The sequence below is a fragment of the Cinclus cinclus genome, chromosome 1 (genome assembly GCF_963662255.1).
Source record: "Cinclus cinclus chromosome 1, bCinCin1.1, whole genome shotgun sequence".
In the NCBI taxonomy this organism is placed as follows: Eukaryota; Metazoa; Chordata; class Aves; order Passeriformes; family Cinclidae; genus Cinclus; species Cinclus cinclus.
In genome coordinates this window covers 34623655-34650962 of record NC_085046.1, presented here as the reverse complement: position 1 = coordinate 34650962, position 27308 = coordinate 34623655, and the positions used below count along the sequence as shown (strand labels likewise).

The following is a 27308-nucleotide window of genomic DNA, read 5'->3' as shown; positions in this document are numbered from 1 at the left end:
CACATGCCAAATATTTTGTTTTTATAGTGTCTGCCAAATAAGACAATTGAATGAGCCCTAGAGATTAGTAGTTCATTCAGTGTTATTCCAAGAAAATATTCTGTCATAAGTATTATAATACATTGCAATTTTCCCAACAGAATGGCTGTTTTCAGGAATAAAAATAACAACTTATTTTGCTACGCCTTAAAAATGCAAGAATTTGCCTGAGGTTTGTTTGCTTTAGTTCTACACCTTGGCTTATATACATGAATATTTTTGAACTGGCCCTTTCCTGTCTCCCTCTCACAGGCAGTTACTGGTCATGAGGAATGTGTGGAAGCATTGTTACAACATGGTGCTAAGTCCTTGCTACGAGACTGTAGGGGACGAACCCCCATCCACTTGTCAGCTGCATGTGGCCATATAGGTGTGCTGGGAGCTCTCCTGCAGTCTGCCTCTTCTGTGGATGCAGCACCTGCAATGGCAGACAATCACGGCTATACATCACTGCACTGGGCCTGCTATAATGGTAAAATGCATTAAAATGCAGCTCTAAATCTGTTTGTTTATATTGGGCTAGAGGTTATTAATACTTAGAAAAGCAACATATAAAGACTGTCCTCTTTCAGTGAATGAGAGAAAATGACAGACGTGAGATCTTGAAGAGGAATGTATTAACATCTAACACATATGAGCTGTTTACTTTTGTCCTGCATTTTTGTCATATATTATCTTAGTTTTATGCCTCAAGGAGTCTTTAAAGAAATTCATCTTAGTAGAAGAGAAGAGAGGAGAGGAGAGGAGAGGAGAGGAGAGGAGAGGAGAGGAGAGGAGAGGAGAGGAGAGGAGAGGAGAGGAGAGGAGAGGAGAGGAGAGGAGAGGAGAGGAGAGGAGAGGAGAGGAGAGGAGAGGAGAGGAGAGGAGAGGAGAGGAGAGGAGAGGAGAGGAGAGGAGAGGAGAGGAGAGGAGAGGAGAGGAGAGGAGAGGAGAGGAGAGCCACACATCCCAAAAAATAACTTTCATAGGGAGGAATGGTTTCAGATTATATCTGTTTTTAAACTTGCTTTATATCAACTATGGTAGGCATAAGAAACTCAAGTATATAAAAGTGATTCAATAGGAGTTTAGTTTCTTCTTCACTGATAACTTTTCATGAATTTGAGAGTGAGGGAGGCCTTAAAAAGCAGGAAAATCTTTCAACTCCTTTGCTAAAGATTTTATTCTGTGTGTTCATTTAGAGCACAGTAGAGGTTGTTTTTTATTTCATCTCCGAACAACATGATAGAGAAAAATCAAGAAGAGATAAGAAGTAAGAGAAACCTGCATTTCACCAATTATTATTAAGTGAATAACTACTGAGCTGATGCAGCTGGGTGATACTTTCAACTAAATGTGGAACAAAAATAAACCTCAGATGTTGGAGTTGTTTTCATGGAGACAGAGTGGTAAATGTACAGAAGAGTTTGTAATGCAGAGGTGTAAAAAATTAAATTAGGCATTCTGGGTATTCTTCCAGGTGCCTGGAAGCATGAGATACCTTATAAATCTCATAAAGTTTACAGTATTACATGTCAGTTTGATTTTTCAGGATTCTAAGAATGTCTTGGTTCCTAAATGTAGTCCTTTTGAATATGACCAGTCTTTCTTTGAAATTTTCAAGTACAATACTGCTTAATCTAACTTAAGATACATAATTTTCATTGTAAACTACAGTTAGACCTTTTCCCTTCTTGCAATTACCTAACTCTTACATTTCCTTTAGGTCATGACAGTTGTGTAGAGCTGCTCCTGGAACAGGAAGTTTTTCAGAAAATGGAAGGAAATTCTTTCAGTCCCTTGCATTGTGCTGTGTAAGGAAGTGCAAAATTATTCTTCATAAATTTCATTGCTGTGTTTAACAAAAGATTTATCATTCTGTAAATAACAGTCTGTTTAATTCATTGTAGGATAAATGACAATGAAGGTGCTGCAGAAATGTTAATTGATACACTAGGTGGTGGTATTGTAAATTCAACAGATTCAAAAGGAAGGTAAGAGTGTAAATGCAGAAAGAATGTTTGTAATGTTATCCAGTGGCTGTGCTAAATTCTTCAGTTGTTTGGGGGTTTTGTATTTGCTACTTAACGTTAATTCCTCATTCCCCTGAGTTATTCTTTGAAGGTTTTTGTTTTATTCTGTGCTAGAAATAAATTTTAGATTTTTAAAATCCTGTTCTGATTCAGTTAAGTTGAATTGGCTTTTCATTATGCAGGCAACTTAGAGCATGTTTTCAGTTTAATCACTTTGTGGATTGAGCTTTATGATGCATCTTTTATTTTTTCTGAATCAAGTTGAATCTCTATTATAAACTGTGTGGATGGCGTTAGTTGAAACTAGAAAGGGACTTTTTAAAGGCAGCAGTCACAACTCCAGCAATACTGATTGCAAAGGATCAGTGGGAGAGACTGCAGAGTCTTTTTTTATTTGTAGGATCACAGCCAGGGATGTCCCTTTGAGTACAGTAGAAAGCATGGCTGAACATGGCCATATTGTCTTTTGATCTGTTGTAGAACTCCTCTGCATGCAGCAGCTTTTACTGATCACGTTGAGTGTCTACAGCTTCTGCTTGGTCACAGTGCTCAAGTAAATGCTGTAGATTCTTCTGGGAAAACACCTTTAATGATGGCTGCAGAAAATGGACAGACGAATACAGTTGGTAAAGAGAAAGCTTTTTATATTTCTGCTCTTAGCTTTGTTAATCTTACTGTGGGTGAAGTAGCCTTACAGTCAACATTCTTGTGAATATATTTTGTCAAAGTTCTGTTTCCGTTTTGCTGTTTATATTTGAAGGACTATGCTTTTAGTTAATGCAAGTCTTTATTTCCCCAGAGGTGCTGGTTAGCAGTGCTAAGGCTGATCTGACTTTGCAAGACAGTTCTAAGAACACAGCACTCCATTTGGCTTGCAGCAAGGTGTGTGCATAGTCTGACTTATCAGTGCTGAGCCTTGTGTTATCAGGCACTGTTTGAAAGTATTGCTACTTTGAAAAAACTTCAAAAGCAATTTGTGAAGAATATTTGTTATGTGACAGGTGTTTGTTCTGTGTTAAGGGTCATGAAACTAGTGCCTTGTTAATCCTGGAGAAGATTACGGATAGAAACCTCATCAATGCCACCAATGCAGCCTTGCAAACGTACGTATCAGCAGGGAGGGTGTTTGAAAGATGAGTTCTTGGTGTGTATCTTGCTCATAAAGAGGAATAATTTTCAGAATTTGTTTTTTTAATTCATTGAATTTTAACTGTTAATAGGTGGCAAGAGTTGGAACCAACTTGGAATTGAAATTGTATTTTGCTCATACTTAAAGCTCTAGATGTTTTTTTTTTTCTTGTGGATGAGCAGGATGATAAATAAAACTTACATAATTATGATCCATGTGTGGACTTACTGCAATTCACTGACATTACCTGTGAATTGAGACTTGTCTATTTTTAAAATTATCCAGATTTTAAAAATCACTTCATTTAACAAAATGAGGCAAACTAAGACTTGGTCTTCAAAGATAGCTACTTTTAAAAAAACCCCTGAAAATAACTGCCTGAAGTGTGCTTTTATTCTTCAGCATGCCTTCTGTTTCAAAGATGAAACATTAGCTTCTGTTAAATATCATGGAGAACACAATAATTCTAAACCTTCCTGAAGATCATCTCTGAAGTGGAATTATACCTATTTGGTTAGCCTAAATCAGAAGGAAACCTTAGAAATGTATGGTATGCCATACCAATCAGCATGATTCTTCTACTAAAATGATTCTTCTGCATTTTTTCCTTTTAGAGAATGCATTTGTGTTACAAGGAATACTTGACACAAGATGTGTAGCTGAGTTATGCACATGAATTATTAGACTGCTTCAGTAATGCCATCACAGTCCATTTAGGGGAAAAAAAACAAAACCAAAAAGCACCTTACGCTGTAACTTGTAAGCAACTCTCATATTATTCTGGTCTTACATCCCTTCTGGAATCTTGACATATTCAAGCTCATACAGTGCTTCCAAGTATTCCCTAAGATCTACTTTAATTAAGGAGTTAAAACAGTAAGAATTCTTCCTTTGCTTTTGCTGCTCACCATGGTGCATCTTTGGCAGCATTAAATAACCAGAAAGCAGGAAAGGATTGATTGCCTCATTTCTGGCTTTAAGCAAGGACATCTTGGGGGAAGGAAAAGCAAAAAGGAGATGGGAACAGATGTGGGAAAGTATGCTACCAGAGGCTCATGTAATTCTACCCACATGCCTTGGCTCAAATAGTTTGATCAAGAGATATCAGGGGATAAAATAGGTACATGTTTGCACTTCCATGGAGAGTTTATATAAATTGCAAGGTTTTAACAGGTGTTTAAAATATTACTGCTTTAGCAAATGTTTAATAACTAAATTGACTTTCTAAACAGCTTAAACAGTCTCCTTCTTTGTGGCAAGATAAGCATTAAAATTGTTGGTCTCTACATTAAAATTATTTTAATTACAGTACATTTTTCAGTATATCTGTGGAGTGTCGTTGTTCTTGAATTTTTAATATTTTAATGTAAGCACTATAGATACAACTGCTCCTGTTTGTATCTTTTGCATTTCTGATATCTACTTTAGGCATTTGTTTCCAATTCAAAATATAACTTACAGTTAATTCAAACAACTTCAGGAATCTTAGAATGAATGAAGAGCAATATAAAGCAGAAGGGAAGTAAGCTGATTATTCTGTTTCCTGCTGAGTGATAGTAAGGTTTTATTTAATCCAGTGGGAACCAATTTTGAAAAACTGTTGCATTTGAAAAATATATAATTAGAATATTTGAGATAAAGCTACACTTTCCTTTATAGACCAAGTCAACACAAAATTGACTTATGGTTAGTAGTTTGAGGTTTTGAGAAGTAATCTGCTTTTCTTGCTTCATGCATTATACTGTGAAATTTTTTTTCATCTCTAATCACAATGGAATATATTGGTTTCTAGAAGGCAGACTGATGAGGTGCTTCTGCATCTCTTATGAGCATTTACATGTAGCACAAACGACTGCCACTGTGCTGTGAGAACTCCAGTGACTGATGGCAGTGATATGCAGTAACTCAGATGTGACAGTATCTGTTACAGCAGTGGAGTGGGGGATTTATCAACAGTAGGTTGCCAAGTGTTTCTGACTTTTTAACATTGTAAAGTCAGTAAGCAGGCACATATTTACTAGCAGCTGCTTCCTCACTGTGTTGCTGCCATGGAAAGAAGAAAGTTCACAACTGGTATTGTAGAGTTTCTTTGCAATAAGAAAAGGGATTTGCCGAGTTTCCCACCTTGGTCATTACATTTACAATATTTATATAATGTGTAAATAACATAGAAGTATAAGTATTACATTTGACTAGATGCAAGCTACCTATCTTACTTATTGACTTGTTCTAAGGTTTATCTATGAGTTTGCTTGTCTTCACAGACCTCTGCATGTTGCTGCTCGAAATGGACTAACGGTTGTAGTTCAAGAGCTTTTAGGGAAGGGAGCAAGTGTACTTGCTGTAGATGAAAATGGTAAGAAAAACCTAACTTTGTTTCCCTGTAAGGAACTGTGGTTCTAAACTCCCTGAAAAGCAGTAATTCTGGAAACTTCAGATGAGCCTTGCAGTAGGTTGCCCTCACAGAAAAAAATGCATTGGTGGTGGATCATTTTAGCAAAGCAGCAAAAGGTGTAGGGAGAGTGAAAACTTTCAGAACAATGCAGGTCACGGCACAGAAATGTTTGGTTTGCATTTGTAGTTTTATGATGTACTATAAAAGTAGTTTTATGATGCACCTATAAATGCACTAGCTTTGGCATACCAAAAATGGTCAGAAAAACATAATACTCAAAGTAAAATATGACTTTCAGCTGTTAAGAAGCTGGATTGAATTGCTATTCGTTTTGTCACAGTAGGTATATTGGTGTTAGTTTTTAAAAGCTAGTATTATTTACAACTCACAGTTACTGTTCTCAAGCTTTTGGCTCTTCAGAGTTTTTTGGCACATAGAAATAAGAAGTAACTGCTTTATCACAGGAATAAATCCTTCATCTTGTAAGAATGAAAGAAAATTAGATTTACTGACTAATTCACATATTTTCATGTAAGATATCTGTGGTCCTCTGAAGCTGTGCTTTTAAATGTGTAAGGCTCTGTCTCTTATGTCATGAAAGCAGTAGCTGGGATCTGGGGAGGGGTGAGTCAATGGCTCATTTGCTTTTTGGCTTTGTTTGGATTTGTTTGTTGGCTTTTACAACAAAAGTGATATGCCTCATTAATAGTTCTGATTATATTTCTAGTTTGGAAAGTTCTTCCTCTTTCAGTGTTCACTGTGACTTTCTCTGTGTGTTTCTCAAATTGCACTGCTTAAAGTGACATGGGTGACTTAAAGATCGCTCCTTGCCTAAAATAGGGCACAAGAGTAAGCGCTAAAAGAGGCTCCCTAAAATTAAAAGATTGGAAGATATATGTTTTTTATTTTTGTTTCTCATCACATGTATGCTGACTGGAGACATTTTCATTTTTGTGGGCTTCTTATGTACAGCCAGCCAGTCCCTTGTTGGGATAGATCTTTGACATAACAGAGGAAAAACATTTGTGTCGAAGTACCCTGGCAGCCCGGGGATCTAAAAATCTTCTTTTTAATTCTGCTCACATTTTAAATTTTAAAGTAAGTCTGAGTGCTCTCTAATATTTTTCCTCACTGTAGTTCTTTCTAATAGCAATTTCTACGTTTATAAAATTTTAAGCACCCTTGAGAATATATCAAGCAGCCTTTGACTGAAGAAATAGGCAGTGGAATATTTTGGATCGCAACACTGACATTCTGGCATAGTCCAGATAAGTTGAGAGATCTGCCAAACGAGATTGACATTTCATACAGAATTAGATTATATGGGAGTTTAGTTTTAGTTTTAGAAAGTTTTAGTATCTTACATGGAAGCCTGTCTTAATACATGGAACATGTAACCAGCAGAGCCTCCCTCAGCTGTTATGGAGTGATGATCCACTTTTTGTCTTTGAATTTGTCCCTTTCTGTAAAAACTACATTGAATTTTTGCAAGCAGTCTCTATTTGTATCTATAGCTGTATAAACTGAATTCTCTGCTGCTATATCTGAGCTACAGATCACAATTGAAAAACACGAGCTTTGAAAAAAAAACAGCATCACTACAGTTACCTGCATTTCAGTTTATAGTTTACAAAATTTTTAAAACTCTAAATTTGAAGTCACACTGCTTTCGTCAGAGCATCTCTTAAAGTGGTGAGATCATTTCTGTTTAAGAACTAATGTCAGTAGAAAAACATTTAATCCTCTTGGTTATTAATAGATTAAATGCAGCTGAAACAGCAAATTAACTGTCCAGTATACTTCCCTAAAGCAGTTATGTTGAGGGTTCATTCTCAACTATGTATCAGTTCTTATTCAAATTTCTTTTTTTCCCCCCATTTTCTGCACTAGTCATGATGAAACTGCCATCACCTTTATTTATAAAAATTCTGTGGAATTGGACAATATTAATGCAAATTTGCCTGTCTTAAAAGAAATTGCTGGCTTTTTCTTTCATTTGACACCATATAGTTTTATTTTGTCAGTCAACCAACTTTTCAGGGTTTTTTGTTTTTTGTTTGTTGGGTTTTTTGTTGTTTTTGGTTTTTTTGGGTTTTTTTGTTTGTTTTGTTTTGTTTTGGGGTTTTTGTTGTTTTTGGGATTTTTTGTTTGGTGTTTTGTGGTTTTTTTAGTGGTGTTTTTTTTTTCCCCTTGACTATCTAACTTGTACTTTTGTTTATGTTGGAGACGTCCAGTTTTCTGGAAGGAATTTTTCTATAAGTGCTTATAAGATGACTTCTGCCTCAGACTGTCATCTCTTTCCCAGTGTTAATACCTCTTTCAGTTGATCTTGAGAACTGTCATTGCACTGACCACATTAATAACCTTCTGATTTTCCTGTAGATGATTTGTAGCAACTTTCAAGCCCCAGGGGAGGAGGAGGTGGCAGTTCTGTGTTTGGACAGGGGGAGCCCAACCATAAGTCGGTGTCCATCATGCAGACTCTTGGTTTTAGTTGTGCAAGGATGCTGCCCCAACTCATTCTACTTCTATTGCCCCATATATAAATTAAGACAGTAAATATTTTGTTATTGTTGTTGTTGCTGTTCTGTGAAGCCTCATGTAAGTACAAGTGCAGATTATGGGGACCACTACAGGAGAGCTGAGTAAGAGTATTTCAGTGGAGTCAGTTCATTTGCCAACATGATCTTTAAAGGAAATATACAGTAATTATACCTGCTGTTTCCCTGACTTATGAATTATCACTCTGCTGTTAAGTGACAAATTACAATTTGTTCTTATAAATTTGAATTTGATGTAGTGGAGTTGATATAAGTTAATATGGTGGAGGACACAGATGTCAGTCTTCTGTGGTGTAAGCAGTTACTTCATCTTGCTATGTCTAAGGCAAGAATAAAACTGGGGTATTTCATTCCTGCTTATGAAAGCCAGGAGCTCGAGACCTACCATTGTGTATTAATTATAAACACATTACTTAGAGAACAGAGAACTTTTAACAGAAGCAACTATTTTGTTTAATCCTTAGATTGACCTTTTTAAGATGAACTGGGATGCTCTGCTTCAGAAGGAACATGAGTATTCAAGACCCTAGAAGCCTTTAAAAGAGGGGAGGGGGGAAGGGGGCAAACAAACAAACAAAACTCTTAAAAACAGCAGGTGACTGCTTTTTTTCCTTCTTTGAACTTTTATCACGTCACATTAGTGAAAGGAATAGTGATGAATATGACCAGCCTGAATAAACTTACTTTGAGTGTCATCTTACCTTCATACAACCTCCAGCATCTGTAGATATTAAATGATGTGCATCTGAATATCAGTTCTGAGCCTTCTGTTCTGCCTTACATGCCTGAAATGCAGTCATGATCCAGGTGTGGCGAGCTCTGGCCCTTGCTTCTGAATCCTCTCAAAATGTATCTCTTCTGCAGACTGTCACTGTTAACTCTGAGCTGTTTAAGTGCTGTGGTACCTTACTAACAATGAAAACATCCGCTGCGCTGCACTTCTGTACGGCCCTATCGCATGGTCAGCTGGTGCGTTCTGTGCTTGACTTATCTGTGTTTCCTTGGATTGTGTGCTCCTTTGGGCAGGGACTCTTGTCTTGCTCTGTTCAAAGCATCAAGCACAAGGTCTGTCCTGAGTGAATAATAAATAGTTCAACTGCAAGACTGTCCCCTGCTTTGTTGTTTCCTTAATTTCTAGCTGCAGTTATTTTCCACAATGTGCTTACTGGTTTAGTACTTACGCACAATTGTGCAATACTGCTCCTCAGCTCTACCCTAAAACTTGATCTGGACGTACTTCTAAAGTAAAGATGATTCCTTTAAAGTAGTTGAAACACTTGCTGGTGGTAGAATGAGCATTGCCTTATTTTCCCTGCCTTCCTAAAGTCTGGATAGAAGTCTATCATGCACTTAGCATTAAAGCCATCTATTATTTAAAATTACTTGTGTGCTTTTTACTTGGATGTTGTACACCTTAAAGTTGTGGACTTTGGGGTAGTGTGGGACTTCCCAAATGTACCTGAATATGAGTTTTCCTTTGGAGCTCATTGTGGGCATTTCTGTCCCACACAGTGAGAGGTGCTGCAGGGTGACCTGGGCACACGCCGCCGGGTGGAGCCAGGGGAGGAGAACTTGTCCTGCTCTTGGCAGCAGAATTAGCTGTGATCTGTGGCTGTACTTAGGAGACTGCCCTGTTTTTAGAGCTGACAGTGGCACCACCAAGTGCAGTCCCTTGGTGCTGTAGATGCACCAAGACCTGTGCCAGAACTCACCCTCAGGCGCCATCCGAATGGATAAGCCTGAGACAGGAGCAATGCATGGATCTCTGGTGAGGAGAATTTGAAGCATTTTTCTTGCCATTGAATGAATAGAGGCAAGTACACAGAGAAGGGAAGCTGCAGAAGGAACAATGGCGGAGGATTATTAGAGCCACAGAAAACCAGAAGATATGTCACAGCCACATGACCTGACTGCAGATCATTCCATAGCCTGAGACCTCTGCATTTGGGGGTTGTCACAGCACCAATGCCTGGCAGAAGTTTGGTTGGACCAGTTGGGCAACCAAGAGGCTTTCCTTCAAGTTCTAGCCTGCTAACGAAGCTGGCATTTCCTCAAACTTCTCTGGATTTCTTAATTTAAAGAAAATTAGGCATTGGCTTTATAATTTATATTATTGAATATTGTAATAAAGTATAGGTTAATTTATACTCTGCCTTTTCAATTGACTGGCCTTGATCCTTTAGCCAGCTTGTTACTGAGATGACAGTGTTATCAAAGTAACTGTCTGTGATGAACAGCTGTGGTGGAGATTCTGGATGAAGAAACATTTGAGCTGTAGTTTGTGCAGTAGCTCTTTAGTCAATGCCATCACCTATCCCTGTTGGCTGCTTTTAATTGTCTCTCCTCAGCCAGGTGACTTCCTCACCATTTTCAGACCTGGGCTTTTCTCACTGGCCTAGAGTGTTTGGCTGTGCTTTACAAAGCAGTTATATCCTTTTTTTTGCAAAGCCCATTAATTTCAAGATTGTTTTTGTAACCAGAAGTTTAAAATACTAATTGATAATGCATTTATTTCTTTTTTGCTGTTGTTTTTTAAACAGTGCGGAACTAAGCAATGTAAAATACTTTTGCAGCTGACAGACTGTATGAACTTGGAGAGATTTGTATATTGTCTTTATTTTAAATGAAGGTTTTGTTTTCTCTTGATTTTCAGGTTACACGCCGGCTTTGGCCTGCGCGCCCAACAAGGACGTGGCCGACTGCCTGGCTCTCATCCTGGCCACCATGATGCCTGTTTCATCAAGCAGCACATTGCCCTCTCTCACCTTCAATGCCATTAATCATTACACCAACACCTCAAAAACTGTCACCTTCGATTCCTTGCCAATCATGAGGAGTGACCACAGCTCCTACTGTACTTTCAACAACATTGGCAGGGAAGGTGGCTACCCCTACACAGAAGACGACGAGCTCAATGACTCAGATTCTGAGACCTATTAGAAGATACTTTTTATAGGTCTGAGTGAACCCTCACGCTGAAAGGTCAGACTCATGCTATCAGAAATCTGTTGCTGTTTGAATACAGAAGGAGGACACACCTTTGAGAAGATGTTTTTTTATTGTGGTTGCATATAAAAAGAAATCTGTGAGACTCTAGGAAGATTTTTAAGAGCATAATTTTGCAGAAGAAGCATAAATTCTTGAATAAGTACTTGGAATCCATGGCAAAAAAAAAAAAAAAGAATGTCAAAACTGTTTTATGTAACTGTATTCTACCATTCTGTTTTTGGTGCCAGGAGTAATTCCTGCAGACTGGGCACCCAACTTGGTGTAAATGAACAACACTATTGTACAAGACAAAGGATGCTAGATTCAAATGCTCTCAATAAACCTAAAACCATTTTGAAGGCAATAAATGAGTTTGGTACAGTAGGCATTGTTTGTGCTGCAAATTGCCAAAGGACCAAATAACTTAAAGATTTTTTTAATTAAATATGTTTTTGTGAAAACTGGAATAGGTTATTTGAGAAGTTATTTCAATCAAACCTTAACTACTTCTGGAAAAGAAGCTTAAATTTGGGTTTAAATGTTGAATTTTATTTTTTTTTAATAATCTGAAAGCCTTCCAACACTATTAAATGTACCATGACAGAAAAGCAGATGTGCATTTAATTTTTATTTTCTTTTTCTTTTAGGTGAAATGAAAATGATCTGTCAAAATTTTATAATACTAAAATTAAACCAGCTAACAAGGTGCAGTCAGGGTGAAAAATGTACAGTGTAATAAGGGAAGGAAGGGGTGGGAGATGTGGGAGGAAAGAATTAATTGTTGCACAGTTACAGATTTTTTTTTTTAACTTTTGGGTTTTTGATGGAAGTTTTCTTAATTTAAAAATACATGAGTAACTTGGAAACTATGAAACTGCATAAAAAATTTAATTGATATGTCTTGATAACCCTGTTGTGACTGAGAGTTCTTTTCAGTAATTTATCTACTTCCTTACATCATAAATTTGTATGTAAGATTAAAATTGTATATCCCTGTCACTTTTTTTTTTAAATCCCAGATTTACAGAGGGGGAGGGAGGAGGGGAGGTGAATTTAAAACTATAATTCCCTGTTAGAGAAAAAAGTACAGTGTCTGGTCTGTGGGAAGAGCTGTGTATCTTTGTTGTGCTCCATTTAGAAAATAAACAGCAAAAACAGGTCCCTGTAATGTAGTTCAGACTCGCCCAATTTTATTTTTTTTTTAATTTATAACAGACTACTGTGTTTTTTTTATTTGCCTGATGAATGAAAAACTGACATAAGTAAGCTGAAGTTTTGTCTGTTAAATTTGAATTTGCTTAATTTGGCCTTGCTTTAACAATAACTGTTACTTTTCAAGTGAATTTGTTTATGTACATGCAAGGAATCCTTGCATGTCCTGGCAAAGTACAAATAAATTACTACAAACTGATTCCAATTTCATTTTTATCCTTTTTTTTGTATTGTGAAACTGGAAATCTTTGATATTGTAAATTAACAGCTGCTTTTCTGAACATAGTGTGGAAACATGGGACAATATTTTGATCTATTTGATAATTTTGTGGGGGTTTTGAAGAATTAATGAGCATGTACATAGAAATAGTGACTGCTTGAATACTGTATTTACCTGCACTCTTTCAGTACTTCAAGATTCCTGTATATTTTACAGAATATAATAAAACCCAAATGTGAGTTCTAGTAATGAATAATTTATTTGTATGTACTAAGAATTAATGACAAAGTCCCTTGTCGAACTGTTGGAGTTTATAAAATCTTCACAACAGCTTTGCCAGCATTTTAATTCTAAAGTGAAGGTGAGCTACTTAAAGTAATTTTAAATATTGCATTACTTGATTATTCCTTTAGGTTTCCTTATAAACATTGCTTTCTTAACCACTTGTGCCTGTGTTCATTGTTGATCTCTGAGCAGAGTTAGAGGACTTCAGGGAGGTTGTGATTTCTGTGCTGTCTTCCCTCTCAATCTCACATGTGTGGTTCTGTGGCAGTGATGTTTCTGCCTCAGTCAGCACTCACAGGATCCACATTGGCCTGTCTTGGGATTCACTGCAACTATTTAAATTCGAAGGCTGAAGCAGCATGGACCCATTTTTTCCTCAAATGCTTGTGGGAAACCTGATGAGAAGGCCAAGTGGTGTGTCTGTTATTTGAAAGGTAACAGCTGCATGTTTCTGTTTGTGAAACTTAGATGTTAATTCAAAAGCACTGTAAAAGGATTATATTAATAGGTCTTTATTATCTATGCTGATCTCTGTCTGACTTGGAGATGACCTGTTATCTCTGTGTGTTGTCTGTAGCCATAGGACACAAACTATAGCAGGGGACGCTCCTGTCCTGCTGGAAAAATTGCAGTGCAGTAGAAGCTGAGCTGTTCATGACCACTGTGTGCCTGGGTGACAGAGGAAAAGCTCAGATGGCATTGGTTTGTTTAAAAGTCGAAGATTTGGATATGGAATACAGGGACATGCAGAAAACAGTGCTGTTGATCGTGTTTGTTTCCTTATGTCAATCAGAAATTGTGCCTTTCATTTCGTGGCTACTCACCTCTTGAGTAGAAGTTTCTCACTGCATGAAATGGCATTATTTAACTTAGGTTTTGTGAACGTTCTTGAGCTAAAAATATGTCTTTTCTAATTATGAATTCTTAAATCCACTTAGGAATTCAGAGTTACATGATTTGTGTATCTCATGTATCTTATCATTGCAGTTTATTCAGTGAGCCTGCACCTTGCAATTTGCATGTATTTGTTAAAAAAAAATGAAACCCAAAACTCTATTACTACCTGGAAGTATGGGTAGGACAGCAATTGTGCCTTGTAAGTTATAATTAAGACTATTATTATAATATGGTCTAGTTCCAAAAATGGAACGTGATTTGTTTAAAGACTGTGGCACTGTGCTCAGAGACCACTTCTTTAATGAGAGGTCAAGGAACAGCAGGTTCCTTGTTTCTAAAAAGCAAATGATGATGTCTTGGTGGGGGTTTAAAGAAAATGTTCATACCTCAGTTGGAGCTCTATTCATTTCCAGAAAGTTATGTCGGAACCTCCATTTTTCTAAAAGAAATCCTCCTGATTTTCTACAGATGAATATTGCACAGCTATTCTTAACAGCCTTTATCCAAACAATCTCTTGGATTTTCACCAAGGGAGAGCAGTGAGCCTTGGCTGGACTACTGAAGCAATATATTAGAATAAAAGAAATCCTTTTTTGTCCTGGGGGAGGGAAAAAATAAAATGGACCTAAGGAATGAGGACAGCTGGCTCTACTCATCTTTCTGTGTACTGTGGCTTCTGGGATGTTTTATGGGTTTTCCATTCTCAGTATAAATGTTCTGCAGGAGAAAGTGCCATGTCAGTATTAACCTCATAGGCTGAGCTACTACTCTTAGAGTGTCATGTTGCAGGATAAATGCTGGATGCTGATAAGGTGATGAATCAATCTGTCTCTCCCTAAGAGTCACCCTACACCAACTGAGATTTTTCATGTAATTCCATGTAAAATCTTGGCTTCTCTGTCCTGCTTTGTATTTCCTCTTGTAAGTTTTTATCACCTTCCTGTGCTTAGAAGTCTCCAAAATAATTGTATAAATATATGTGGAACAGTCAGAACTTTTATTCTAGGCACTTTTTAAACTTAGATTGATTGCAATTGTTTGGGGGGCTTTTCTGGTAATTTGTTTAAAATTCTGACTTGTCTGTGTTCTGGTTTTGGCTACCAGGCTAAGGAATTAACAAATGTTTGGTTGGAAAAGAAGTTGATATGTAAAAATTATTACTTCAAAGTTTTGCTCCTTTTAACATCTACACAGGTGTTAAAAGAAGCACTAAAGAGCCCAGAACTGTTACCTAAACTGTAGGGAAGATTACTAAAAAAGAGCATGAGATAATGTTTACAGATTCTCCAACCCAATTAATTCAGGTTTAGCTAGAGAGGAATTAGCCTTTCTGTCTTGCCCAGATTGTACCCATTTAAAGACAACAACTACCGTAGTAACCCAGAATAACGTGGTCTATTTATAGCCACTAGAAAAAAAAATTAAGATAATGTTCATTAAATGCAGTTGGTTGGGGGGTAACACAAGTGTTTGGGTAACTCATGTTCTCTTTTGCGAATAAAAAAGAAGTGTGGTGACCTTTATGTTGTTGATCCTGTGATAACTGGGTGAGAGATCAGCATGTAGAAAGATGGGAAGTGTCAGTGAATACTGCCCAAAGAACTGGTTAGCATTACTTGTGAAAAGTTTGTCACAATCAGGGAACAGTTTTTAACAGTGCTAGATGTCTGCAGGGCATCCTAAAAAACTGAAACCTAAATAAAAAGGGTAAATGTTTATGGTAACAGCAGTTCTGCAGAACTGGAGGTCGTGCTCTTTGGCTCTGTGTACCACAGTGTGGGTGAGGGAGCTCCATGGGCTTCCCTGGCTACACCTGCAGGAGCAGCCTGAGGATTTTCCTCATCTCCCACTTTGCACTGGGCCTCTGCTGATGGTATGTATCCACGAAAGAAATGCCATCACACTTTTGGTTAAAAAGCATTGATTCCTGCTGACAGGAATTTCTGATAATCCAGTCCTGCTGGAATCAGACTAACTAGACCTTGGAAAGAAGGGCCTTTTTTAAACTTATTAAGAAGTACTTTAAAATTCTAACACAACTTCCATAGGTCTGAATTCAAACTTGGTAAAATTGATATTAATATCACGAATTTGAATTCTTAAAGCCTCAAGCCAATTCGTACAAATCCTTAAATCCAAGATGAATAGTTACTGCCTCTTGCAGTAATCTCAGAGATTTGTGATGATTTCCTTATAATCCTCCTTAATATGCTGCAGAACCTGGCAGGACAGTTGGAGTAGAATTCTGATTGGGATGGAAAACATTTTTTGTATATAAATATGTAGCGGTGACTCTGAATTGGACAAGATAAGAATTTATAAAACATGGGGCTCCAAACTTTACAGACTGAAACCTGAGGTGGTAAATGCTCCTGGAAGTGTGGAGCCTTGGGGTGATCACATGCAAGGCCAGGAGTTGGGCTTCAATGATCTTTGTGGGTTCTCTCCAGTCATATCCTATGAAATGAGAAGGGACACAGCACGAGCCTCTTTGTTAGCTGATAGCATTGGCTTTTTGCTTTTTCTGGGGTCCTTCTCTCACTGTAGCATCTGTATGTTTTTGAACTTTAAGTGAAAAGTGCATTCATTTTAATGATGAAACAGCTGGCTATTCTTAAGACTCTCCCCTGTTACTGTATTTATGAGATTCCGTAAGCCTTATCACAAAATCCCTTCATTTTACTGCTTAACAGGAGGAAGAAATGCCTGGCTGGAAATGGTGAATGTTACCCAGGCCCCCAGCCTGACCTATGTTCCCTCTCAGACCTACTGAGTGAAAAGTGGTCTGAAATGGCAGCCTTGGAAAGAGCATTATGTTCAGTTGTTGAGGCATCTAGAGCTCAGCAAGATCACAAGACTGTTTTGGTTTCCTTTCCCTGGGGAAGATTAGGTTATAAACATGACTAAAATTTTCAAATTCTACAGCTCATCTCTGAACTTTCCTGACAGGGAAAGATGAATGTCCTTGCTTAAAGGACTCCAAGATTTCTTGCCACTCTTTCCAACCTGGTATCCCAGTCTCTTTAGCACACTATTTGTCTTCAAATAAAGCAGTATTTAAATTATCCATACTTCCCTGATGTGCTGTGTGTTATTTTTCATTAGGATAAATTTAGTTCACTCCATTCTTTGTTTTGGCAATTTTTAAGCCGAGGTTGGGAAAGAGATCTTGCAGTATTCCCCCATGTAACTGTAAACATAGTTGAGTAATAGAGAACCCAAAGAGCCTTTCAAACTGTCTTCACATTGATGGTGTCACTAAATATTTAAAGAGGAAAAAAAACACCTTACAATCTTTTTAAATTAAAATTGCAATAGATGCAGCCAGAACTCTTGCTATTCAGGTTTACAGCAGAACAAAACAAAACCTGCTTTGAAGCCTTGTCAAAGGACAGATTTGCAGATTTTCTTCTCTGTACCTGGGATCTGACCTAAGTCTGACATCTCAGGTGTTCTATGTTAAAAGAATAGATTAGATAGCTTAAAAAGTTTTAAAGCAAAATCTAGTGATTCATGTATCCCATCAGGTATTTTCTGTCCTTTGCCAAACTTTGTTACTCAAAATGTCTGCAAAATTTTCTAAAAATCTTCCCAACCTATTAAAGTCTTAATGAATTCAACCTTTCTGATCTCTTCTACCAAGAGTTTGTTTCATTTGCTGTGGGTCCCACTGTTGTCTCTGATTTCTGATCTCTGTTGCCCACACATACTCTCCCAGGGCAGGGAAAAAGGAGAGCACAGTGATTCCCTCTAATATTTTCATTGTTGTTGACTTTTAAAAGCTGGATGGAGTGATAATTCAGTTCAGCCTGTGAATATTTGGGGTTTTTATTTCACTGGTTGAGATCTGCCTAAAGGAGCTTATGCCCAGTTGGGCATTGTGAAGGTCTCTGATTTGAACAGACTGTGTCACCTCAGCCTCTTCCCATGCCTCTTGATAGCTCAACTCCAAGATTCTGTTTTCCAGCTGATCCTTTGATGTGCTCTCTGGTGTTTCTCTCATGGTAAGGAGAGTATCCCAGCATTCACCTAGAAAAATCACTGTGAATCCTGAGGCAGCAGATCCCTTATGAGGAACCTTCCAAACCCCTCTGACTCATGTACCTGGACAGAGAGTTTCTATGGTTGTTATCCTTCCCTGCATCCTCCTAAAGGAGCAGTGTCCTTTAAAGACACCATCCCCTGCTGTCTCAGAGAGGAAGTTTCTTTAGTGTCAGTACAAATTCCCAAATCCTAGTTTCACTTTGGTCCACAGACTGATGGGTTTAAAGCTGCTCTAGATTTCAGCTCTATTTCTTCTATGTTTAAAATCCTTGTGTCCTGGTTTAGTTTTGTTCCACTCTCAGACAGGAAAGACTCGGGAAGCCTTAATAAAACTGTTCATATTCATTAGATGATGGGCTGCATTACAGTGTTAGTAGTGAGCATCCACCTTTGCTGAAGGCTTCTCACACCTCCTCAGCATGAGGTAAGTAGCTTCACTCACAAAACTGCAGACTTGTTTGGGAACAGAGCAGTGCTGAAATTGATGCTCCAGCACACACTTCCAGAAGCCACCAAAGTCTGGTGTTGTTGGAGGTTACTGCTGGTCACCCCAGCTCAGAGAGACAGATCTGCTGTTACTCAAAGATCAGGGTGGGAGGCAGGAGCAGATACTTCCTGCTAATCCATTGTGTCTAGGACTGCCTGTTTGTCCTTTACCAGTGTCCCCTTGCTTGAGGCAGCTGTTTTGGGTGAAGGGAATAAGGTATGAGAACACTCTCTGATACTTAATGCCTGCTCTTCTCGGGGAGGAGACAGGAATGTAGACTCATGCAAACTCCAGTAGGGCTAGAAGGTATTGTTCTGACAATTTCAACGTACCCAGAGTTAGAATAGCTTTTGGGACACACTTTGTAAGTATTTCACAGATAAATACCACTTCTTCCTTTAAGCACAGCAAATATGTGTAATGCTATTTATTTGTTTAGCTTGACTTACTGTGATAATGGTCTGCTCTGGAAATAAATCCCAAAGAGTATTTTAGTGCATGAAGCTGCATGTTTTTCAGCCTCCAAAGTGGAGGGTCCTGAGAGCTGAGATCTCCAGTTGTTCATTGTTCCATTCTTTCAGATTTGGTCATGTGGTACTAGAAGCAGAAGCACCAACAAGCACTGCAAATGCTTTTCTGTTCTACCCTGTACGTCCTGGAATCATGCAGCAATTCAGCAAGAACATGGTACGGGTGCCAAAGACTTAGTGATCTTTAATTACCCTGTGGTGGAATGGCCTACTTTTATAGCAGCAAGTTTATGCCTAATGAGACAGAGACTTTCCCCTCTCTATATTTCTGTTCAATATATGCTGCAGGATAAACAAACCTGGTGTGCTGCTGTATCAGAGCAGTGTTCAATGAGGGTCAGACACACAGGGATACAGACTGGAGGAACGTTTAATAGAGGCCAAGATCTTCTTCCACAATTACCCTAAGGTAGAAATTCAGCAATGTTTTGGTTGTTTTGCTTTGTGAAACCAGAAAGTGAGTTCATTTGAAGCAGGAGCTGATTACGCATGTCTCAGGGCTCAACCTTGTAACTGTGGTGGTTTGAGTTTGAACCAACTCAGACCACCAAAACAAAGGGAGACTCCCAGCTTTCCTTTCTCCTGTGCTCTGCTCCTTCCAGCCTGACTAACAGAGCAGCTGGAACACAAGGACTCACCAAAGAAATTGTTGTTTTATTATATATATTTTTTTATATGTTCATATATATAACATTATTTTTTATTCCATTACTCAACAGCCATTACCCATATGAAGTCATAATAGCCAATAAGACCCCATAAAATTATAATGCTTGAGAATATATTAACTTGTCTGAATTAAATGCCAAGTTAATAGCCTTTGAATATTCTCTTCCCAGCTTCTTCACTGCAGTACAACAGCTATAGCACTTTATCTAGTTCTTGCTCTGGAAAGAATGGTGTGTTTTACTCAGCACACTAACCTGCCATTTGGCACATGAAGCACTGATGCAAAATCCTTGCTGTCCCACATCTTACTATGTGCTTTTCATAACTCCTCTTGAATAAATTCATGAACAGTGTGCAAGATGTCTTAAAGTTAAAGCAGTTTTAAAATGACTTCTCCTTTAAACAGGGAAAGATGAAGTACTCAAGCAGTACATAACGTGGCCACTGATACTCAGTGCTGGTGTTTTCTTTAAACAGAATTTCTTGTGAATTGTGTCTTGCTGCAGTCTGGGTTTTCACAGTCATTGATACCTTGTTCACCTTCACATAGATATCCTGTTCCCCAGACTAGCTATTCTGTAGATGTTTACAGCTGTAACACCCAGGTAAATGTGTAACATGTTTACCTTTACCCAGGTGGCCAGTCACTGGTAATGATTTCAGCTGCGAGTTTTTTACTCTAAGAAAAAAACAGTCATGGCACCCTAACCAGAAATCAGAACCTCAGCACATAAAATCTTTGTGTATGTATACCTACATGGGTTTGTGTATGTTATGCACAATATTTGTGTCTTCCTTCCCTTTCTTTTTTTTTGTTTGTTTGTTTTTTGAGGGGTTTTTTGCAGTAGTTTTCTATTCCATTCATTTCCATACCCCCAAAAACAGGATTAAATGAACAAATTCAGTTGAAATGAGAAGTGTTATTTTCTGGTATAAAACTTCTCACAAGATCACATCAAGCCTTTACCTTTCCAAGGCAGTTCTTTAAATCCTGATATGACAGTGGTACAGACTGTGCTTACAACCATTATTTCAAATGTGGGACCCAATCAGGCATTGATGGGACAAACACACCTGAACCTCTTGGAAATATGGATGTTCAACTTCTGTTAAGACACATACTCTGAACATAGGGGCAGCTGTTTTCTGACTCAGTCAGATATCTGTGCTAGTCCTTTTCATACCATCGTCCATAGACAGCAGCTGTCAGGAGGCCAAAAGATGTTCTATTTTTGCTGAGGAAATAGTGGTTGTTTTTCCAGCCCATGTGATCAGCAAAGTCCAAGGTAATACCAGATGTCAGCAGCAAAGGAAAGATGTAAGGGGTGCTCATATTTCCCCATAGCTGGAAATCTATCAGAGCAGTGGCATCTGTGACCTCCTGTCCACAAGTGCTAAAACTGAGACCACCACACTTCACCAAGGCACAGGCCTGGACATAGTATGTGCCATGCACTGTATGGAGCCCATCAAAAACTCCCAGAGCATATAATTCATCAGTTAAAACAGCTCTCTGGTAGTTTAAATAACAACAAAGGGTATTGGCACAAACCTGGACCTCTCCTTTTTCCCCCCATACAGGAACAAAAGTGAAGTTGTCATACATCATTTCTGCATAAAAGGAAGGAGGTGACTGTTCCTTTCCTCCTTCAGATACTCTGCCAGCAATCTCTTCTTGCTCCTTAAAGCAAACGTCATCATCCAGTGAGGTGCTCGTAAAAGTCTTGCATGAGTCATGTAAGCTCTCTCTAAATCTTTCATTGCTCTCTGAATTGGTTTTATAATCTGCAGTAATCACAGGAATTTCTGCTACTATGAGCTTGCCACCATAACTTTCCATGTTGTGGTAGATGAATGATTTGACTGGAGTATATATGCCACTCCCTGTCATGCCCAACGTAGGGTGGTGGATGTTGGCTGCTAAAATATTGACATTGAAAGCTGTTGCAAAAGCTTGCTGAAACTCTACAGCAGACAAAAGCGGGAGCTGGTTCATCCAGGCAGTTGGATAGACAATTTGCTTCAAGTTGTATTGTCTGATAAGGTTCACAGCAGGCTCAAAAAAGAGTATGTCAAAGCAAGTGAACATGCCAAACTTGCCAGCAAAAGGGGTGTCAAAGAATGCATAGTCTGGCTCTGGAGGGGTGTCAAAAGCGTACTCGAAGTACAGATTGTGTTTGCGGTACGTGGCCAGCAGCGTTCCGTCTGCGGCAAACGCCACGTTGGTGTTGAACTGGTACCTCCCGTCCGACGGGCACCCAGGATCCGAGCGCTCACACGGCTGCTTGGTCCCTAAGTTGGCCACGAGGAATATCTTGTTCTTCAGAGCCATGCAGCTCAGGCGCTGGACGACCTGGAAAACAGTATGGAGAAATAGGAGTGCTTTCGTTTACTTAAGTACCTATGACTTATTTCATACTTTCCAAATTATTATTTTGGAAATTCAAAATTGAACACATTTAGACATATCTGTAAAATTTAAAAGCACTGATAATTTCGTGACAAGAGCTACTGGAACCAGTAGCTTTGTAGGCAGAAAGGTATTTCAGATGTTTATTTTAAAACAGCTCTGAAAAAATTTGTCTGAGTTTTATTTCCTCAGAAGGAAGGAAGTAAATAAACCTATTCCAAAGGTGTTAGTTTTTAGAAACTTGTAACTTTTTAAAGCACCAATGGCTTTAAAATACTCAGTATGTCAGCTGAAAGCTTTGCCAAGGCAGCACAACTGATCTGTGTGTGCCTTCAGAACAGCAAATGTCTAATAATGATCATCTGCACCTGGATGTTTTTACTGTAATTTTTTAAAAAGAAAAGCAGAGATGGAAAGGGACAGACCTTGCATATTACAGCAAAGAAATAGAAAACATTGTAAACCACAGTATTACTGGGATATTTCTTCTATAACACGGAGAGCTGTACCAAAGACTGACATTACTGCAATCTACAAACAGCATCTGAATGGCAAACTAAGTTCTTGCTTGGCCATGATCATTGGTAACAAAGATTCATAGGCCAAAAAAGATCATTGTTTACAGCTGCGATTCATGTTCACACACAAATCCTGCTCACTAGCTATAGGCATGATTTCTTTCATTAGACTGAATGAAAGAAGCTAGCAGACTTGTATTTACTGAGCATGGTTATTTTCAGTTCAGGTCCAGAACAGTCAATGGCAATACTATTTTTCTAACATCCAGGTCATATCTTATGTAATCTTACCTGTCAGTCTGTGACTTCTGTTATTACATTGTAGCAGGTAAGTCCTGTTACTTGTGCTAATCTTTTGGCAATGATTGCTGAGTCAGAATGCTGTGATGTCACTAAGTCATTAAAGCCGAGTAATGAGAATGCACCAAAAGGGAAGATACTGCTGTGTTGTTTTGTATAAAAAAATGTCATTCAAACTAAAACCACATAAAACGGATCTTACAAGAGAGCAGTTACCACTTCAGAGCTTGGGAGGAGAAAATGAAAAATCCAGATGGTTCATACATAACTGATCTCCTTGCATTTATGGATCTAAACCCTCCTCTGCTAAGAATGAAACTGGGCAGAGCTTGGGCAACCACGAAAACAGAACCTGGTACTAGGAGTGGTTAAATTTCTTGCTTACTTCCCTAAGCAAACAACTTGAACTATTTCCCACTTGGAGCATTAGGTTATCCCACCTCTGCAGGCATCACCCCCATGTTTACCTCTGTGTCATTGAACAAATAGGGCTCTCTGCAGGGATTCCACTTCCCAGAGTGTGAATGTGGAACAAAATCTAAGTAAGGGTAAATGGAGCTTCTGGTGAAGTTGAAGCCATGGATTCCATCTTCAGGAAAAACAATGATCTGTGCCCCCTGTATGTAAAACAAAGACATGTTTTGTAGGCAAAGCAAAGGAAAAGGGGGATCTCATGGGTAAAAAGAGCTAAAGAAATTTAAGGATAACCCAATTATGTTTTGCCAAAAATGCAGCTTGAAGATGTCTTTTCTTCAACTTCACAGTAGGTGAAACTATGTAGTAGGTATGTAACAGCGTGTATTCAAAAAAAAACCTATGTAACCTGACACATACATTTATCTTGCAGATACACTTTGACAAAGGTGCAGCACCACTTAATTAATCTGGTATGGGATGATCTACAACTCCCTGAATTTTTCCAAACCAAATGCCAATGCATGAAGAGACATCTCTAAGTCCCATTGTAATTTAGGGTTGGACAGGATACTGGGAGTGTTGATTTCAGAAACAGTTCACCGTGGAAGCAGTGGACAGTCTGGTAGAAATGTAGCCATGCCAGAGGCTCTGCCAGAAGTTCAGGGAGATTTGAATTGTTCCTAAAAAAGTGGTGAATTCTTCTTAAATCAGACACAGCACCGCTCACTCAAATTCCTGTTAGACTTCAAAAGTCAGCTCAATCGTGTTACCTATGCGCTGGCTTTGGGATAATTTATGTGTCTTGGGTGCAGGGCTACATAAAAATTGCTATTATGCTTCTGCCCAATCATCTGAACTTCCCTAAAAAATCCCCATCATGTTGTCAAATCATATAAAAACAGAAATTATTCTCTCCCAGAACAACAAATTTCTGAAAATTGAAAGTCAATTCTTCTCTGTTCAGGGCCAGTAACACTTGCTTCCTGTCACTAGAACCAGTTTGGGTTTTCTCAGGAGGGGAGGAAAGAAGGCTGTGCAAAGAACAGCTGGCAATACTAGTCTCTCTCCTCTAAATATATTTAGACTGAGAACCATTCCATGGTGGGTCGGAAAAAGGAATGGAAAATTTCAGTTCCACAAAGTTGTTAAAGGTGGAACATTAATTTCCAAATTTGACTTCCCTAGCTTTTAGAAACATTCAGGAATTTCCATTGAGAGCACTGGAATAAAACCAAACCCAAGACAGCTGCCAGAGAGACAAATTTTCAAGGAAACCCTTCCATTTAAGAAGACAGACAGGAGCTAGGTATTCAGACCAAAATAGAAAATTAATTTCCCTATACTAAATAACGATGGGCGTGTTTTTCCAAGCTTGGAATAGCCTGAGTCAGGCGGGATGCTACTTGGCCTGATTCTTTTTCAGAGCTGCTGGCAGGTCAGATTGTCTGAGAACCCAGACCATAGTTATGGATATAAATACAGCTTTAGTTGCCTGGGAACACAAATGTGACAGATTATCTTCGAATAGCACTTCCTCTATATATACACAGGGCACATGCAAGTGCTGCTGGGCCGTACCTGCCTGGCAGCAGCCAGCACTTGCTGCTCATAGATGTCAAGGTTCTTGCCCATGAGCTCCAGTGCGGAGCGTCGCTCCACCAGCGCCGCCGGGGTCGGGCTCAGGATGGACTCGTGCTCGTACACCGCCGCCACGTAGTGCTCCTCCCTCCTCACTCTTCCTGAGACCACTTGATACAAGAGAAAGCAGATGGGCAGCTTCCAGCTCAGAGCCACCATGGTGAATGCCATAGATCTAGAGAAAAGAAACCCAGACAAAAGTGGGGTGGATGAGATGGAGCAAAATATCATGCCAGGAATTTAAATTTACAATTTAGTGTGGATGGTTACTGAGGCTCTCAGCAGTGCAGTGCTTTTAAGTTCCTGAATGACCATGTGCATACTGTTTCTAAACAAATCCATCTACACTGTTGCTTTAAACAACTGTGTCCAAAAGCACTTAAGCTTCATATATAGTTCTAATGATCTCCTTTCTTGGTTTCCCTTAATAATCAACATTCATTTATAGATTGTTTCACTATATATCAAAACATCTTTGAGAAAAATTTAAAGCCACTCACAGATTTGCAGTTCCTCCTCCATTCGGTGACAGGAGATGTATTTAAATGTAGCATTTCCTAAAATTACTTACAGACTGTATATAGCAGTCAAGCAGAAATAGGACACTTTATCAATACTGAAACAGATAATTGCCAAGAGAATTACACTAGACACCACTTCTGCATCTATCTGTCATAAAAATACCTCTCCTAATGGATTGTGAATTCACTGTATTTCAACTCAACATATGAAGTAGGCAAATATTTTTCCTACAGTGCAGCTTTTTTGAACATTTGTAAAAATGTTGACTGCAAATCAGATCTGCATTCCTCCCGTGCAATATAGACAGGTAAGGTTAAAAATGCTTTCATAGTAATAAAAAAAATCAAAAATCTATACAAAATTGAGAACATTTGCATTAGTTAGCTTTTCTTAGAAAAAAAATTAAGAATTACTGAGTCTGGAAAGCTGAGGTATTCTCTGCAATATGTGCTCCCCATGTAACCTTTTGACTTCCCAAGTTAGGAAAGGACTTAGAACAAGGACTGACATAGTCAGTGGTTGTGCAACACTTCAGAAAGCCTATAGAAATGCTTTTTATTCTGAATTATTCTCACAACATGAAAATTCTGTATTTGTCACCACAGTGTCACTGGTATCATGAAGGAATTAAATCTCAAATACCAGTGAAGTTGAAAAAGCATGAAGGAGAGATCTACTGGTGCTATGTATTGATAGCTCTAAGTTCAGTGACTGACTTTTTAATTGTATTTGCTCTCTGGGAACTTGTATCCAAAAAAAAAAATTATCCCAAACACTCTTAGTGCTCTTCAGTCTTTGTGATCTACAACTCCCTGAAATTTTCCAAAGCAAATAAAGACTGACAGACACATGCATGGAGAGACTTCTTAAAGCCCAGCAGGAATAAAAGATCAACTCTAAACTAATCACAGTCTTATTTTTATTCATGTTATATTAAATGTAGTTTTATACCCCAGAAAAGAAAGTCTATGGCATGTTAACTGAAAATATCTCTTTGCTTGAATTCCAGGATGAAAAGCAGCTAATAACAGTCCTCAACACTGCTTTTTTTTTCTTTCCCCTAAACACCAACTGCTTAATACCTAACAATGAGTAAATGGAAAAAATTATGTAGCAAAATTATAACCTTGGTGCCTGTGGTAGGCAGAATTGTTTGCTCAACCAAAAAGTCTTAACATGTAATAGTAACACTTCTAAGGGCACAGGAGTAACTTAGCTGTTCAATGCTGCTAAGCTGAAATACATATTCCTATTTCCTTGAGCTTTAATTAGCCAATGTGTCCATACATACATGCCTTCAAGGATAAATTTATTTAAAGTGTGATGAAAACTGAATAAAACCTTGGCCTTTCTGTAATCAGATGGATTAAAGATACTGCATTTATATAAACAGTTTTGAAAAGTGATGTGTGACAAGCTATCCTTGCTATTCTGCATGTTGAGGGAAACACTCAATGCTTTCAGGGGGTGATTTAGCAATGCCTATCAAAAGTGGAGGGGCCTCCTTGTCCTGTGAAGCTCAGCTTTGCAATTGAAATACCAAAGCATATGTGAAGATATAAAGCAGTAGCAGGAGGAGGGAGTTCAGGGGTGAGAAATCTCTCACAGTTAAGGAACATACTGAAAATAAACAAGCTGTGTTGCACTTCACTGACAAAACTGTATTTTCTATTTCTTGTCACCCCTTCAAATGCCTATTTAGGGCAGGAATGGGTTCTAGTCAGCTGCTCCTTAATAAAGTTGTCAACTAAGATGTAATTAGAATTCATCATTACTAGTGATGGAAAAAGTTGGAGAGTTTCAGATCACGAGGTGGAATTGCTATGCATTAGAAAAACTGCCTTTTTTAAAAGCCAAACACAGTAATAGAAAAAAAAATTAACAGGTAATGAGCCTTTACAAAATGTTGTATTTTTACAAACATGCTTGGAGAGGTCTTATTTTTCTACCAAGTTTCATTTCCTGGTTGTCAGAAACACTCAGACATACTTATCTGAATCTTTTCCTCATTTAGGTGCACAACAGGTTTAGCACT

The 27308-nt window shown here is 38.4% G+C and overlaps 2 protein-coding genes across 3 annotated transcripts in view; one reads left to right on the top strand and one right to left on the bottom strand.

Moving 5' to 3' along the window:
• ANKRD28 (ankyrin repeat domain 28) overlaps positions 1-12897 on the top strand; it is a 74604-nt gene extending 61707 nt beyond the window's left edge. For both annotated transcript variants that reach the window (XM_062508622.1, XM_062508632.1), the window contains exons 21-28: positions 292-511; positions 1745-1832; positions 1929-2012; positions 2532-2677; positions 2851-2933; positions 3072-3154; positions 5445-5536; positions 10790-12897. In XM_062508622.1, the coding sequence (XP_062364606.1) occupies positions 292-511; positions 1745-1832; positions 1929-2012; positions 2532-2677; positions 2851-2933; positions 3072-3154; positions 5445-5536; positions 10790-11076 (1083 nt within the window). In that variant the 3' untranslated portion in view covers positions 11077-12897. The remainder of the gene's footprint in view (positions 1-291; positions 512-1744; positions 1833-1928; positions 2013-2531; positions 2678-2850; positions 2934-3071; positions 3155-5444; positions 5537-10789) is intronic.
• A 7739-nt stretch (positions 12898-20636) lies between these two features.
• On the bottom strand, positions 20637-24945 carry BTD (biotinidase). Its single transcript, XM_062496114.1, has 3 exons — positions 24692-24945; positions 23164-23313; positions 20637-21821 (listed from the first exon to the last, which is right to left on the bottom strand). The coding sequence occupies exons 1-3, from the start codon at positions 24920-24922 to the stop codon at positions 20637-20639; spliced, it is 1566 nt and encodes a 521-aa protein (XP_062352098.1). The 5' UTR covers positions 24923-24945.
• Between the last annotated feature and the right edge of the window lie 2363 nt (positions 24946-27308).

Coding starts and splice junctions, on each gene's coding strand:
- BTD (XM_062496114.1), bottom strand. CDS start 24,922: ATGGCATTCACCATGGTGGCTCTGAGCTGGAAGCTGCCCATCTGCTTT. Junction 23,314..24,691: donor TGCTGGCTGCTGCCAGGCAG/GTACGGCCCAGC, acceptor TTTTACATACAG/GGGGCACAGATCATTGTTTT. Junction 21,822..23,163: donor ATTTGTTCAATGACACAGAG/GTAAACATGGGG, acceptor ACTGTTTTCCAG/GTCGTCCAGCGCCTGAGCTG.